Here is a 14,273-nt window from a genome sequence, read left to right on the forward strand (position 1 = left end):
ACTCAACCTCACTTCGTTCAAAACCCCTGAGCGCTTCGTTTGCTTTCAGAACACAAATTATTTTAGATGAAATCTGAGCGCTTCCTCTTCCTTCTTAGACAGCAACGATCTAGAAGTAGGCCACTTCTCCTCAGTGTCAGTATATTGCGCACGTTCTGACTTGTTACTTGTGATGCTCCACTTTGCTTCAAACCATGTAAGCTGAATCTAGGGTATATATCAGTACACAGTGCCTATGAACATGCACAATTTACTGACATTGAGGAGAAGAAACTGTTCAATAAATCATTATTTTTGTGCTATGTGCACACAAAAGTATTCTCCTAGCTTGATCATATTTCTATTGCACCACTGAAGGCAATATGATCTGTTTTGAGGATGTTTTTTTTTTTGTATTGTGAAAAAAAAAATATTTTTTATCATTTTTGTCTCTTTTTTTCTTTTCATTAAACAATTGTATTTGTATTGCTTAAGGGGATATATATTAACCAAACTTTTTCTCTAGTGTGATAGGTTTTGCATACTAATGAAGCATTTTTGCAGAAGTAGATGAAGCTGCTAGAAATGCAAAGGCTTGAGTGTCTAAAATTAACTTGAGCTCTGCAGCGAAACTTCCTGTGAGCATGAAACTTGTGCTTTTTGACTTTTTGTGCAGAGAATTAGTAGAAAAAGAGGATGTATGTATGGGTGCGGCCAATGGAGGACTGGAGAATGATTAACAAGTGTTGAATTCCTCTAAACTTCACCTGTTAATATCAGCCATGAATAAAATCGGGAATCAAGAAATAAAATTTGTTGCGCACCCCTGAATGTAACCCTTGCATTGCATTGAGGACAACAGAATTTTTGTGAATCGAATTATTAATTGCTAATATCTTAAACATTGAAAAACCTTTCCTGACCTTTTTATTGAACATGCATGGAATTGACTAAATATTCCAACAGTATGTTTCAGTAATTTGAACGAGTCTGGAACCTTGTTGCATATAGAGGATAAAGGAGCTCTCAGGTTTCACCTAAAATATCTTAATTTGTGTCACGAAGGGTGGGCAATTAATAACAAAAGTAAATTGTTTGGGGTGATCTGAGCATTTAAGTAAATAAGATCCATTTCAATTTCATGTTAACTCTAAAGACTTCAATTATTTTGATTGTAAAGAGAACCCCTTTGGTGCGTTTACAAGCATCACCTCATAAAAGTACATAATCCGCGACTTCTTTGTGTAAAAGTTCACAGCGACCCTCCGGCTTGTGTCCGATACAATCTACTTCAAAGTAAATATCACTTGTATAAATACAAATCCTGCTTATTATCAAACAAAGCAAGATCTGAGAGGGATAAAGCGCTTGACATGAGCTGTCAACAGTTGTTTTTAATATGTTTTGTCTGCTTTTTTGTTTGTTTTGACTGTCTGTCAGCCTTCCTGCGTTAGAATTGCTTGTACAACGGCATCAGGACTGTTGTGTCTACGTAGCCGTTTCCCATCACCCTCATGTCTTGACTGTGCAACTGAGGGTAGGCAGGTTTGCATGGGTGAGGAGTTTGCTGGGCTGTGCATTGATCAGCATGGCTTTCAAAGTCCTGGCTGTAATCATTGACACCCTGATGGGACGTTTCCCTTTGGAGAAGGAGAGTGTTGTTTGATGTCACTTCTTTGACCTTGCTGTAGTCCTCATCGATGCGATCCGACCCTTCAGGTTCACGGTTTGGGTCCGAAAGCGGCCTAAGCAGTAGTATGTTTTCCGGGTTGACCCTCTGCACCTCAACATACTCCAAGGAGCGAGATGGAGGTACGCCAGGTGCGGAAATGTCAACGTTGTCCATGTTGAACTGGTTGTAGCTTTGGGAATGCCGGCAGGGAGGTTTAGTGAAGCGCCCTTCCTGCGGCGGGATGTCCTGAAGGTAAAGCTGGTGGTAGTTGCTTGGGATTGCATGTGCTGGTGAATGTTTTAGGATCTCCGGGACGCTGTGGTAGGCCGGTTTTGTCGCTCCAACTTGGTAGTGGTGATGCGGTTGGGGCGAGGAAAACACAACGGGCCAGATTTTGATGCGTCCATCGGTGGACTCCGGAGAACCGGGAGAACCTTGGCTTTCGCTGCATTCGCTGGAAGAAGCCCAGCTTGTTTCTCCGTGCTGGCTGTAATTATGTTGGTCATTTCCGCTTCCTTCCATGCACTTGTCTAAAAGCAGGGTGCGACTGTCGCAGCTGCCCCTGCCCGAGTCGCTGTCAGACGAGCTTTTGGATTTCATGCTGTCCTCTGATATATCTTTGCCATCCAGAACCAGCTCTTGCTCCTCGTTGTCATACACCTCGAGGTACTCCACTAGTAGGTCGTCGTAATCAGTGGTTGGAGGGAAACCTGGGATCACCAGAGAATTAAAAACTTCCTCTGATTTCCCGCTCTGTAAAAGAAAGCCAAACAAGTGAGATGACTGCCTACAACTTTTGGAAATCTGATATATAGCCATACATTAACATATACTAACATTTTTATTTATTTCCACAGTTATTTTATTCGCAGAGTTTTATAACACATTTTTATACATGATGGTGTTAAAAACTCCTTTCTTTTTTGTCTTTGACATGATGACAGTATATAATATTGCACTAGTCATTTTGCAAGATGCTGAAATTCAGCAGTTTCCCAGTTCTGGATTGTGGCTGGAAGGGCAATTGCTACGTAAAAACATATACCAGAGTAGTTGGTAGTAGTAGTTGGCAAGTTCTGATAAACCAGGGACTACACCGAAGATAAATGAATAAATGAATAGTATTCAACATAAAGTGCAATTTAAAGTCTTAATTAGGTTAAATATGCAAGATTGGTTATTTAGGCAAGTCACTGGACAACAGAGTTTTTTCTGTAGCAAATTGGGGGGAAAAATAAGGGGTAATAATATTGACTTACCAGTTTTTAATAAAATAAATAAATAAATCAAAAATAATTCCAGCCAAACAAAAAGAAATAAGGCTATCTCTAGAAGAAAAATATAATAGGAAATACTGTGAAAAATATATAATTATATTAATACACTTTAATAAAGACTGAAAAATATGTATATGTGGCTATTTTTTAAATAATAATTAATCTTTTGAAATATTTTTAAATAATTGTTGCATACGTGTGACATATTGAGCAAGAAAATTTTCACAGTATGTCTGATAATGTTTTTTCTTCTGGAGAAAGTCTTATTTGTTTTATTTCGGCTAGAATAAAAGCAGTTTAATTTTTTTTAAAACAATTTAAGGTCAAAACTATTAGCCACTTTTAGCCAATTTTTTTTCCGATAGTCTGTAGAACAAACCATCATTATACAATAACTTGCCTAATTACCCTAACCTGCCTAGTTAACCTAGTTAACCAAGTTAAGCCTTTAAATGTTACTTTAAGCTGTATAGAAGTGTCTTGAAAAATATCTAGTAAAATATTATTTACTGTCATCATGGCAAAGACAAAATAAATCAGTTATTAGAGATGAGTTATTAAAACTATTATGTTTAGAGATGTATAGGGGAAAAACAGGGGGGCTAACAATTCAGGAGGGCTAATAATTCTGACTTAAACTGTATATAGGTGTATAAGGAATCTTTCTCTTACCTTGAGAAGCTGTTTGTCAAATCCTTTGATTTTCGGCCCAGGAACAGGAGGGAGCAAACAAAGCTTCACACTAAATACAAACATGAAAAATGTCATTAAAAACCAACATTTTAAAACGTATACTCAACATTTTGCACAAATCTGTTCTTGACCGATTCAAAATGTTAACATATAAAATGAACCAATTTGGATGCAATATTTAGATATGTTTTATATTTTTCCTTTAGCAAGAAATAATTAATTTGCTTGAATATATATATCAATATTAATGCACTGTTGTCTATCAACAAGCACATGATCATAATATAAGCACTACAGATACTGATGAAGGATTTATCTGGAATATGGAACAAAATCCTCCACGTGTCCCGACAGGATTAAGAGCTTAATTTTGGATCCCGTTCGTCCTTGTACTGTTGAGAATGCCTCACGTTATTTGACAATGTAATTAGTCTATCTTTGTCTATTTAAATCTACGCTGAGAAAAACTGGCCTAAAAACTACATTTGAGGGTGAAGTGAGGTACAGCAAAATCTGGATCAGTCCTCTAATGGCAGATTAATCCTGCATGTATTTGTCAGTGGTCAGTATTATTTTTGTTGAATCATGATATACATTACTTCTAAGCATTTGCTAATGCTGGTGTGAATACAAAAACAACAAAATATCCAATAGATAGATAGATAGATAGATAGATAGATAGATAGATAGATAGATAGATAGATAGATAGATAGATAGATAGATAGATAGATAGATAGATAGATAGATAGATAGATAGATAGATAGATAGATAGATAGATAGATAGATAGATAGATAGATAGATAGATAGATAGATAGATAGATAGATAGATATTTTTGTTATATTTTTTTAAATAATTATTTTATGTAATTATTTATTTATTTTTCAGAATGATTTTCCGTTTTTCTTTTCACAAATATATAAAATAAATAAATATTGCATTTTATTATTATATATTTATTATATATTATTATTATTTTATATTTATATATTATTATTTATTTTTATATTATATTTTTTCTGCTGCTTATAAAGTTAAAAAATACATTTGAAATCAGTAAAGTAAATTAAAAGGTAAGTTAGTCATTTTTCAGTTTTATTCGTGATTATTTACCACTTATAATGAATCACTTGTATAAATACAAAACATACTCCAATTTTTATATTTATTAACAATTGCGACATTATTCAAAACCAAAGTTGGACCAAGGAGAGCTGAGAAACAAAACAACAGAGATGGATTACCTTTTACTGAATCCATCTTGTTTAAAAGGATTGATAACAAGGAGACATGACATTTTGTTTGACAATTGCACTTCTGCCTGACTAGGACTTAAGGATGTTTGGGAGAAGGATATTGGTCAAACTATTGAAGAGAATGACTGGGACATTGTATGCAATAACATATACCCGAAACGTACCTCTCTTGGGATCCACGAGTTCAATTTTAAACTTTTTAATAGGATATATTTTACCCCAATACATATTAAGAAAATGTTTGCCAATGCCACAGACTTGTGTTTCAAATGTAAAAAAGATTAAGGTACATTCATTCATTGTTTTTGGAACAGTGACAAAATTTTGCCATCTCGGAAGAAAATACATAGGGTACTGGAAAATGTTCTTAAGCTAAATTTTGATATGACCGCAGCTTTGCATTTATCAAATCTTAATGTGAATAATATGTTTGAAAAGATGCATTCCAGTTATTTATTGTCCTGGTATATTTAGCTAAAAATGTAATTTGGTCTACTTTGGTCTGCATCCCAGGCTCCATCTTTCAAAATGTGGATATCACATATTACTACATGGCTACCATCAGAAAAACTTACCTATGACAAACATAAAAAATCAGACAGATTTTGGTCAATTTGGTCTCCCCTTTGGAAATACATAAAAGAGCTCTCTTAAATTAACACAGGATCCTTGTCATTCATCTACAATTTTTGTTAAAACCTCTACTTACAGACTGCTCTAAAATGGTGTATTTGTACTATATTTTTTGGCCTATTTATTGATGTTTTTTATATAAATTTCTTTGGTACTTTCCATTTTTAAGACTGTACACTGTGTAACACATTTATATATTTTGATGTTAAAATAAATACAATGTATACATGCTATGCTATGAATACAGAATACAGAAAAAAATGCTAAATTAAATCGAAAATCTAAATTTAGAAAAAAATAAATCATTAATTAAAATTCATTAAATAAACACATTTATATCAAATAATAAATAAAATAAGTAAAATACATTAAAATGAAATTAACTGATAACATGCACAAATTAAATGTAGGGTTGATACACACACACGTTTTATGCTTTAAAACGCACCTGTTGTGTTTCACTTTGAGCGTCCAGGTGAGGATGAAGACGATGAAGACAGAGAAAATCGTGATCATGATCCACAGCGAACGCTCTCTGGGAATATCTATGTAGCGCAAACACAAGACAGGACATGGGCATGAATAAAGTGCATTTCTACTGCAATTCGTGTCCATTATATTGATAAAACACACACAAAACCCCCCACAAATTTATTCTGAAGAATGTTGGAAACCATTGAAATAGTCGTTTTTACATATTCATTATATAGAATTTTTATAATCTTTTTTGGTTTCCAATATTTTTCAAAATTTCTTCTTTGTGTTCAACAGGAAAAAGAAACTGGTGAATGTTTAAAACGACTCGACGGTCAGTAAATGTTCATTTTTAGGTGAACTATCCCTTTCAACCAAATCAGTTTGTGTGACGCTTTTACATTACTAACAAAAACAAGGAAGAATAACATGATAAACAGAAGATAATCAAGTTACTAAAAATGACCAAAAAACCTTGAAATGAACATGTTTAACCAGGCATATCTCAGGCTCATTTTGCTATATAAAAAGGTCTTTTTTTAAACAGGTTTTTGGTCTATGAATGAGTTTTAATCTTTTTTTCTTTAATTTGTTTTGTGTTGGTGGCTGTGTGCTCTTCTTGTATCTTGTTTTATAGTTTTAATTATCCTTGCGCTGCAATTGGGTCAGTTTCTAATGCTTTTAAAAAGTGCTTTCTACATAAATGAGTTGAGATGAGTTGAGTTGATTTCATGCATGATCGCGGGGGGAAACTGAGGTCTGAAGCCCCTGGAGAAACTGAAGTTCCTCTTGTCCCTCTTGACTTGTCTGAGCTGTTAGATTCATGTGCACAGGAGAGCATGGAAACACAGATTGTGGCTCTGAAACGGCTCTCTAGAGGTGCTGGATGATCATTTAATAAGCGTACCGCTACTTATTGGACTGGAAATATCTAGCTTGTTTATGTGTCTAACAGAGTAGTTTTAAGTATAAGCTAACCCAAATTAAATAACAATGCATATTTTACTGAAATAAAATGCAAATATAAAACAAAGTAAATTATTTTCAGCTTTTTGTCAGAACAATAAAAAATTAAAACAGTTGTACTGGAAAATAAAAAAACGAAAACTACTGAAATTATAAGGCTATTAAAAAAAGAAAAAACAGAAACAGAATAAAATAAGAATAAAGACAGCATGTTATAGAAATTTTTGGCAATGCAATAACAATGGTGTAACTTTTAGAGGAGTTGAGAAATCAGTATTTGTTTGAATAACCCTGATTGTCAATCACAACTAATCAAATAACGTGTTATTCTGGCCAGTTGTTTTAAATCCTATTATTTGAAAATGTAATCAGATCTTTATGGAATAATACAAATATTACATCTTACCAAAACCCAAACCTAGTAAATCCAGATAAACCTAAATGCATTTTAACTGGTCAAGTATGTACATGAGTGAGTGAATATGTAAGTATGTACATAAATGCATACATCAGTGAGTGAATGAGTGAGTGAGTACATAAATGGGTAAGTATGAACATGAGTAGGTACGTGAGCAAGTACGTAAGTACATGAGTGAGTATGTAAGTGTATGTGAATGAGTACATAAGTACATACATGAGTATGTAAGCAAGTATATGAGTGAGTACATGAGTAAGTACATACGTGAGTGAGTGAGTACGTGAGTGAGTACATGAGTAAGTACATATGTGAGTGGGTGAGTACGTGAGTGAGAATAATAAGTGCATATGTGAGTGAGTACATAAGTACGTATGTGAATGAGTGAGTGCGTATGTGAGTACATAAGTTAGTACATGAGTGAGTATGTGAGTAAGCAAGTACGTGAGTGAGTACGTAAATGAGTGAGTACATAAGTATGTGAGTGAGTACATGAGTAAGTACACACATGAGTGAGTGCGTATGTGAGTACATAAGTTAGTATGTGAGTGACTAAGTACAGAAGTGAGTATATTAGCATGTGAGTGAAGTACATATGCAAGTACGTAAGCATCTATGCGAGTGAGTACTGGAGTAAGTACATACGCGAGTGAGTGTATATGTGAGTGAGTACATAAATTAGTACATGAGTGAGTGAGTAAACAAGTACTTGAGTGAGTACGTAAATGAGTGAGTACATAAGTGAATATGTGAGTTAGTACATACATGAGTAAGTACATAAGTAAGTACATACATGCATACATGAGTGAGTACATACGTGATTACATAAGTTAGTACTTGAGTGACTGAGTATGTAAGTATGTGAGTGATTGAGCACATGAGTAAGTACATATATGTATGAGTACATAAGCATATACTGTACGTCAGTAAGTACATACAGTGAGTGAGTACATATGTACTTGCATACTCATTCACTCACATACCTGAGTATGTGAGTATGTAAGTTAGTACATGAATGACTGAGCATGTGAGTAGTGTGTGATTGATTCGGCAGGTAAGTACATTTGTGAGTGAGTAAATAAGTATGTAAGTGAGTAAGAACATACATGAGTGAGCTAGTGAGTAAGTAGGTACATCATTAAGTACGTGAGTGAATAAGTACTTTTAAATTTTAAAATAAAAAATAAAAAACAATTTCAAAACTATTATAAGCAAATTTACTTGAAATTAACAAAAGAAAATTCTTACAGTTGGGCATTTTGACGTAGGTGGTTTGTGTCCATTCACTCCAGAAGCCATGATCTGGTTTACATCGCACCTGCACCATGTATTCTCTATCAGAGTGAAGGCTGAACACATTATAGTTCTTCTGCCGCTCAGCATCATATTCCTACACAAACACAAAGCATAAGATCATAATTAATATGAAAATGCATATATTTAAGTGAGATTTCTAATAGTTAGATGGTACATTTTATACATTTTACAGATACAACAGCTGGAAAAGAGAGTATTTTTCTAGATAGTGGTAAATAATTAAGCAAATTATGAATAAACAAATACCTCTGTAAAAAATTCAGAATAGAAATAGGAATAAGACTGTGAAGTTTGGTAAGTACTGATTAAGCAGTAAGAATTAATATCATAATTGTAATCTACAGACACAAATTGATAAAGTGTGACAAAGAAATAGTATTAATAAACTTCTCTTTTACATTTCTTTATGAATATCCAAAAGGCCCAACCGCAAAATTGACAGGTACATGGAAAAATGTCTTGCTAGCCGAGTTTTAGCTTAACGTTGTGTTATGAGTTCAGTTAGCTGTTATAAGTTTCAGCAATGCCTTCATTATTAGTCATGTCTGTTATCAGCGTGCACTGAGCCAATAGTATTGCTGTCACTAGGCAATCATTAGCGCTCATACCTCAGTCCTACTGAAGCACAGCCTTTAGGTAAAGAAATCTGGTTCGATCTAGTCTGTGTTGTTCTGCATATCTGGCCTCCCTCAGGTTTCTGAACACTAATGAAGACATAAACTCAGACTGGACGGTCAATGATTAAACCGCTTTGTGCAACAGCTGATTTAATGCCGGCTGTTGCCCTTAGTGCTTTGTTCCTTTTAAGATCTCGGATAAAGTCACAAACAAACTGATGGTTAACTATTTTCTAGTCTCTTCTGAGTTCATGTTAAACTAAATGTTAAATTTTGTCATATTAAGAAAACAAGCAACAACAAAAAGATCTGGTAATTTTTCCGGTGACTGCTGTTTAATGTTTATTTATACTTTCGAGTTGCATTATGGGCTGTGAGCTCTGTGATATCTTTTGATGTTGAAAATGTCATTCTACAGTTTAATGTGTGCGTATACACTGTGTGTGTGCGTGCGTGCGTGCGTGTGTGAGTGAGTGTATTTATTTTTGAAATAACAAAATTAATTAATTTTTTTATTGTTTATTTTTTATTATTTTTTATTTATTTTTAAATGCATTTTAATTATTTAATGTATTTTTTATTTACTTATTTTTAATTTATGTGTTTGCTTTATTTATGATTTTTTTAATTAATCTTTTGAATTAGTTTATATATATATATATATATATATATATATATATATATATATATATATATATATATATATATATATATATATTTTTTTTTTTTTTTTTTTATTATTTGTTTATTTTTTTTATTATTTTTTTTTTTATTTACTTTTTAAAATTTCTTTATGTATTTACTTTTATATATTTAATTATTTATTTATTTATGAATTTATTTATTTGTTTTTTAAATTGTTATTTTTTATTATTTTTTAAATTTATTAATTTACTTATTAATTTTATAAATTTTTTGAATGTATTAATTTTTGAATTTATTTATTCATTTTGTTTATTTATGAATTTTACATATTTTAGGAATTTTTTGTTGTTGTTGTTTTGTTCTGCAAGCTTTTTATGACATTTAGTTGATTTTAAAATAAAAATACTGGCATTTAAATAATTTTTGTATATAATAACAAAAAGTTATGACATTTTCTGACTTGTTTATATTCATTTTTATACAACACAAAACTGTTTCATCCTGAAAAGTTTATAAATCAATATTTAGTTTGATTAAACACATTAACTGTGGTCATTTAGAAATAAGAATTTTTTTTTTATTGGGTAGATCCAGAGTGTACATTACAATCGTAAAAAAAAAGCAAAAATGACACATTTTCACATTTTTCTTAAATATGCCTTAAAAGTAACTAACATGTTTAGTTACTTCAACAAAAGTGACTTAAGATTGTAATATATTACTTTTTAAAAAGTAACTAGTTAAAAAATTTACTCAACGCTGTGTTGATCTAGCATAAAAGTAAGTTACGATTATAGCCAACTTTCAAGTTGTGCCCTCTAGGGGGCGCTAATATAAATGATATAGTGCAAACAGGGTAAAACGCTAAAATGTTTAAGGGATAATTCACCAAAAACTGAACATCTACTCCTTCTCCTTTTGCTCCAAATATAACTGAGAATGTTGGAAATGGGTAGCCATTGACTTCTAAAGCATTTGTTTTTCCTACTATGGATGATATTCTTCAAAATATCTTTTTTTGCGTTCAACAGAACAAAGAAACTTTATGTTTGGAAGCACTTGAGCATAAGTAAATTGTGAGTAAATTTCAATCTTATTTATTTTGAACCCACCACCCATTCTTTATCCTCTTCTTGTTTAACTCGTAGCTGGTAATGGAGTGTGATCCATCCAGATCGCGTGTCTGCAGTCCGTGGTTTGTCCCAGGACACTTTGACGAATGGATCCCGGTCCTCGTGAATCACGACCGCTTTGACGTTCTCTGGGGTGTTTGGTTGAACTGTGGGTAAAAAAAGAAGAAGATAACACTTAAGTAACAATTCACACCATACTGGCTTATTACTTGCCTATTATTAAGATATTAACTGTTTATTAGCGCTTATAAAGTATGATCTTATTTTAAATCCCTAATGTTAAATCCCCTAAGGTTTCATTAGTTAATGTATTTACTAACACAAACTAATTATAAACAATCCTTGTACAGCATTTATTAATCATAGTTCAACATTTACTAATTCATTACTAACATCCAAATTCATGCTTGTTAACATTAGTAATGCACCAGGAGTTAACATGAACTAACAATAAACAACTTTATTTTCATTAAATAAAGTTAACTAACATGGACAAATACTGTAATAAAAGTATTATATATTGCTTGTCCATGTTAGTAAATGCATTAATTAACAACCTGACTGTAAAGTGTTACCATCCTACCCAATACCTAAACCCAACTACCACCTTACTAACTAATAATAAGCAACTAATTAGTAGTTTATAGAGGTAAAAATAGGAATGAATGGTTTGTTAATAGTGGGAATTGTGCATTTAAAATAACTTGTGACCAAAAAAAAGATGGCATAGTAAGTCTAGTCACAGTAAGCAAAATATACAACAGTTAAACCTATTTACTCATTTCATACAAGTACTCTGATTTGTATATGCTTTTTATAAATCTGAGAAATCTGAGTTCATAAAGGAGGTTTCATCTTGACAACATTACAATTATGAAAATTATTATCTATGGTTGTAGTACAAACAAACAAAAAAATCTAAATTTCAAGTCTCTGCTGTATATATACATATATGTATATGTATAGATAGATAGATAGATAGATAGACTAGATAAACTTCACAGTTCTTTTAATATATTTCTCCTATAAAACGTTTAAAAAACCTTTTACTCAATGTCAAAAAAAAGAGTTTGTAAACCTGACTTCATCTAATGTTGAGATTTTTGTGCTAGAAATGTTTGCAAAATTAGCACATATTTAAAGAACTACAGTAATTCTGATTCTGATTCCAATGCCAACTTTGGGATTTTTTTTTTCATCAATTAGATTATTTTTTTTATTGAAGTGTTTTTGCACTTTTCCCAATTTAGACTTAATATGTATATATAAATATTCCCATCTTACTGAGTTAACAGTTGATGTCTAATAAAAATTCTTGCTTGTCTAAATTTTAATTAACTATCCTATTAATATAAAAAAAAAACCAGCAAAGTGATATATAGAGAGAGTTGAAGTCAGAATTATTAGCCCCCTTATAAATTTTTTCTTTTTTAAATATTTCCCAAATTATGTTTAACAGAGCAAGGAAATTTTCACAGTATGTCTGATAATATTTTTTCTTCATATATTTTCGGCTAGAATAAAAGCAGTTTTTAATTTTTTTAATAAACATTTTTAGGTCAAAATTATTCCCACCTTTAAGCTATATATTTTTTTCGATAGTCTACAGCAGTGTTTCCCAACCCTGTTCCTGAAGGCACACCAACGGTACACATTTTCAACCTCTCCCTAATCAAACACACCTGAATCAACTCATCAGAAGATTAGAAGAGATTCCAAAACCTGAAGTTAATGGGTCAGATAAGGGAGACATTCAAAATATGTACTGTTGGTGTGCCTCCAGGAACATGGTTGGGAAACACTGGTCTACAGAAAAAACCATTGTTATACAATAGTTTGCCTAATTACCCTAACCTGCCTAGTTAACCTAATTAACATAATTAAGCCTTTAAATGTCACTTTAAGCTGTACAGAAGTGTCTTGAAAAATATCTAGTCAAATAATATTTACTGTCATCATGGCAAGGATAAAATAAATCAGTTATTAGAGATGAGTTATTAAAACTATTTTGTTTAGAAATGTGTTGAAAAAACGTCTCTCTGTTAAACAGAAATTGGGGAAAGCAATAAACGGGGGCTAATAATTCTGACTTCAACTGTATATTTTTTGCTTTCATATTATTAATTATAAGTGCTTTCTAATTTGCTTCATCAGACAGTGAATTCTGTGAAAAACTGAAGGAAATTGACATAACTCCATTAACTCCCAGATCTCATTAGCGTTCACTCTATACATCGTAAACCAGTTTTGCAGTTTGACAGCCCGTAGTAACCCAATGCTTCGATTATATTTATATCATTAAAACATCTCATTTTGTGGTCCATAAAGTGCCATGCAGGTCTGTAATGTCATAAGGGCGGATAAACAATGCCACGGTGCTTTTTTTTTATTTTTATTTCTTTGGATGAGCTATTGATGTAGCGTTCTGTACATTCAGCAATGACACAGAAAACTCGTTTCTTCCAGTCTGGGCTAAAACACTAGTTAACACTTAATAAGGTCAAACGAAGTAACCTTTGCATACAGACTTGAAAGCTTGCTGAAGAATGAAGAACAAACAGAAAAGCGTGCTTCACGTGGAGTTTTGCCCCTTCAGCATAAATAATAAAAATAAAAAAAACATGAGTTAAAGTTTAGTCCGTTATAGTCGTACATATGAGTTAATGATGAGACATATCTGGACAGATCTCTCAGATCAAACCACCGTCACATGACAAATAGAGCAAGATAAAACTAAAACAACTACTAAAAATAAACAACGACAATGTTATTTTTAAAAATAATTTGCTATAATAGCCATCAGAAATGCTAATAATTAACAAAATAACGTGCTTTCACAGTGTACAGGCAGCGATAACATTCCTCCTATTCACGCAACATGTCTAATATTTACTAATTAACCTAATTACAAACAAATGACTTATTATGTGAAAAGAACACCAGGTGAAAAGTTCATGATGGAAACAAATGTGTCTATAAAAACAGAAAGCTTTACCAATATAGACGACGTCCACCTCCACGGGGTCTGAAATGTTCCTGCCCAAAGCGTTGGTGGCTACGACTGTGATGTTGTAGTTCACCCACAGCGATGTGGCGTTTTTGTCGAAGAAACAGGAGTTCTCGCCTGCGGTTTTGTAATCGGGACACTCTTTAACCATCTCGGTGCTGAAAAGGAGAGATGTCGACTGTCAAATA

At 32.5% G+C, this 14,273-nt stretch overlaps 1 protein-coding gene across 1 annotated transcript in view; it reads right to left on the minus strand.

Moving 5' to 3' along the window:
• Window positions 1–637: 637 nt before the first annotated feature.
• prlra (prolactin receptor a) overlaps window positions 638–14,273 on the minus strand; it is a 53,179-nt gene continuing 39,543 nt past the window's right edge. The window contains exons 4-9 of the mRNA XM_056446676.1: window positions 14,074–14,243; window positions 11,058–11,224; window positions 8,615–8,756; window positions 5,960–6,056; window positions 3,601–3,670; window positions 638–2,404 (exon numbers count right to left, since the gene is read on the minus strand). Coding sequence (XP_056302651.1) covers window positions 1,430–2,404; window positions 3,601–3,670; window positions 5,960–6,056; window positions 8,615–8,756; window positions 11,058–11,224; window positions 14,074–14,243 — 1,621 coding nt within the window. The 3' untranslated portion in view covers window positions 638–1,429. The remainder of the gene's footprint in view (window positions 2,405–3,600; window positions 3,671–5,959; window positions 6,057–8,614; window positions 8,757–11,057; window positions 11,225–14,073; window positions 14,244–14,273) is intronic.

The sequence above is a fragment of the Danio aesculapii genome, chromosome 21 (assembly GCF_903798145.1).
Source record: "Danio aesculapii chromosome 21, fDanAes4.1, whole genome shotgun sequence".
Classification (NCBI taxonomy): Eukaryota; Metazoa; Chordata; class Actinopteri; order Cypriniformes; family Danionidae; genus Danio; species Danio aesculapii.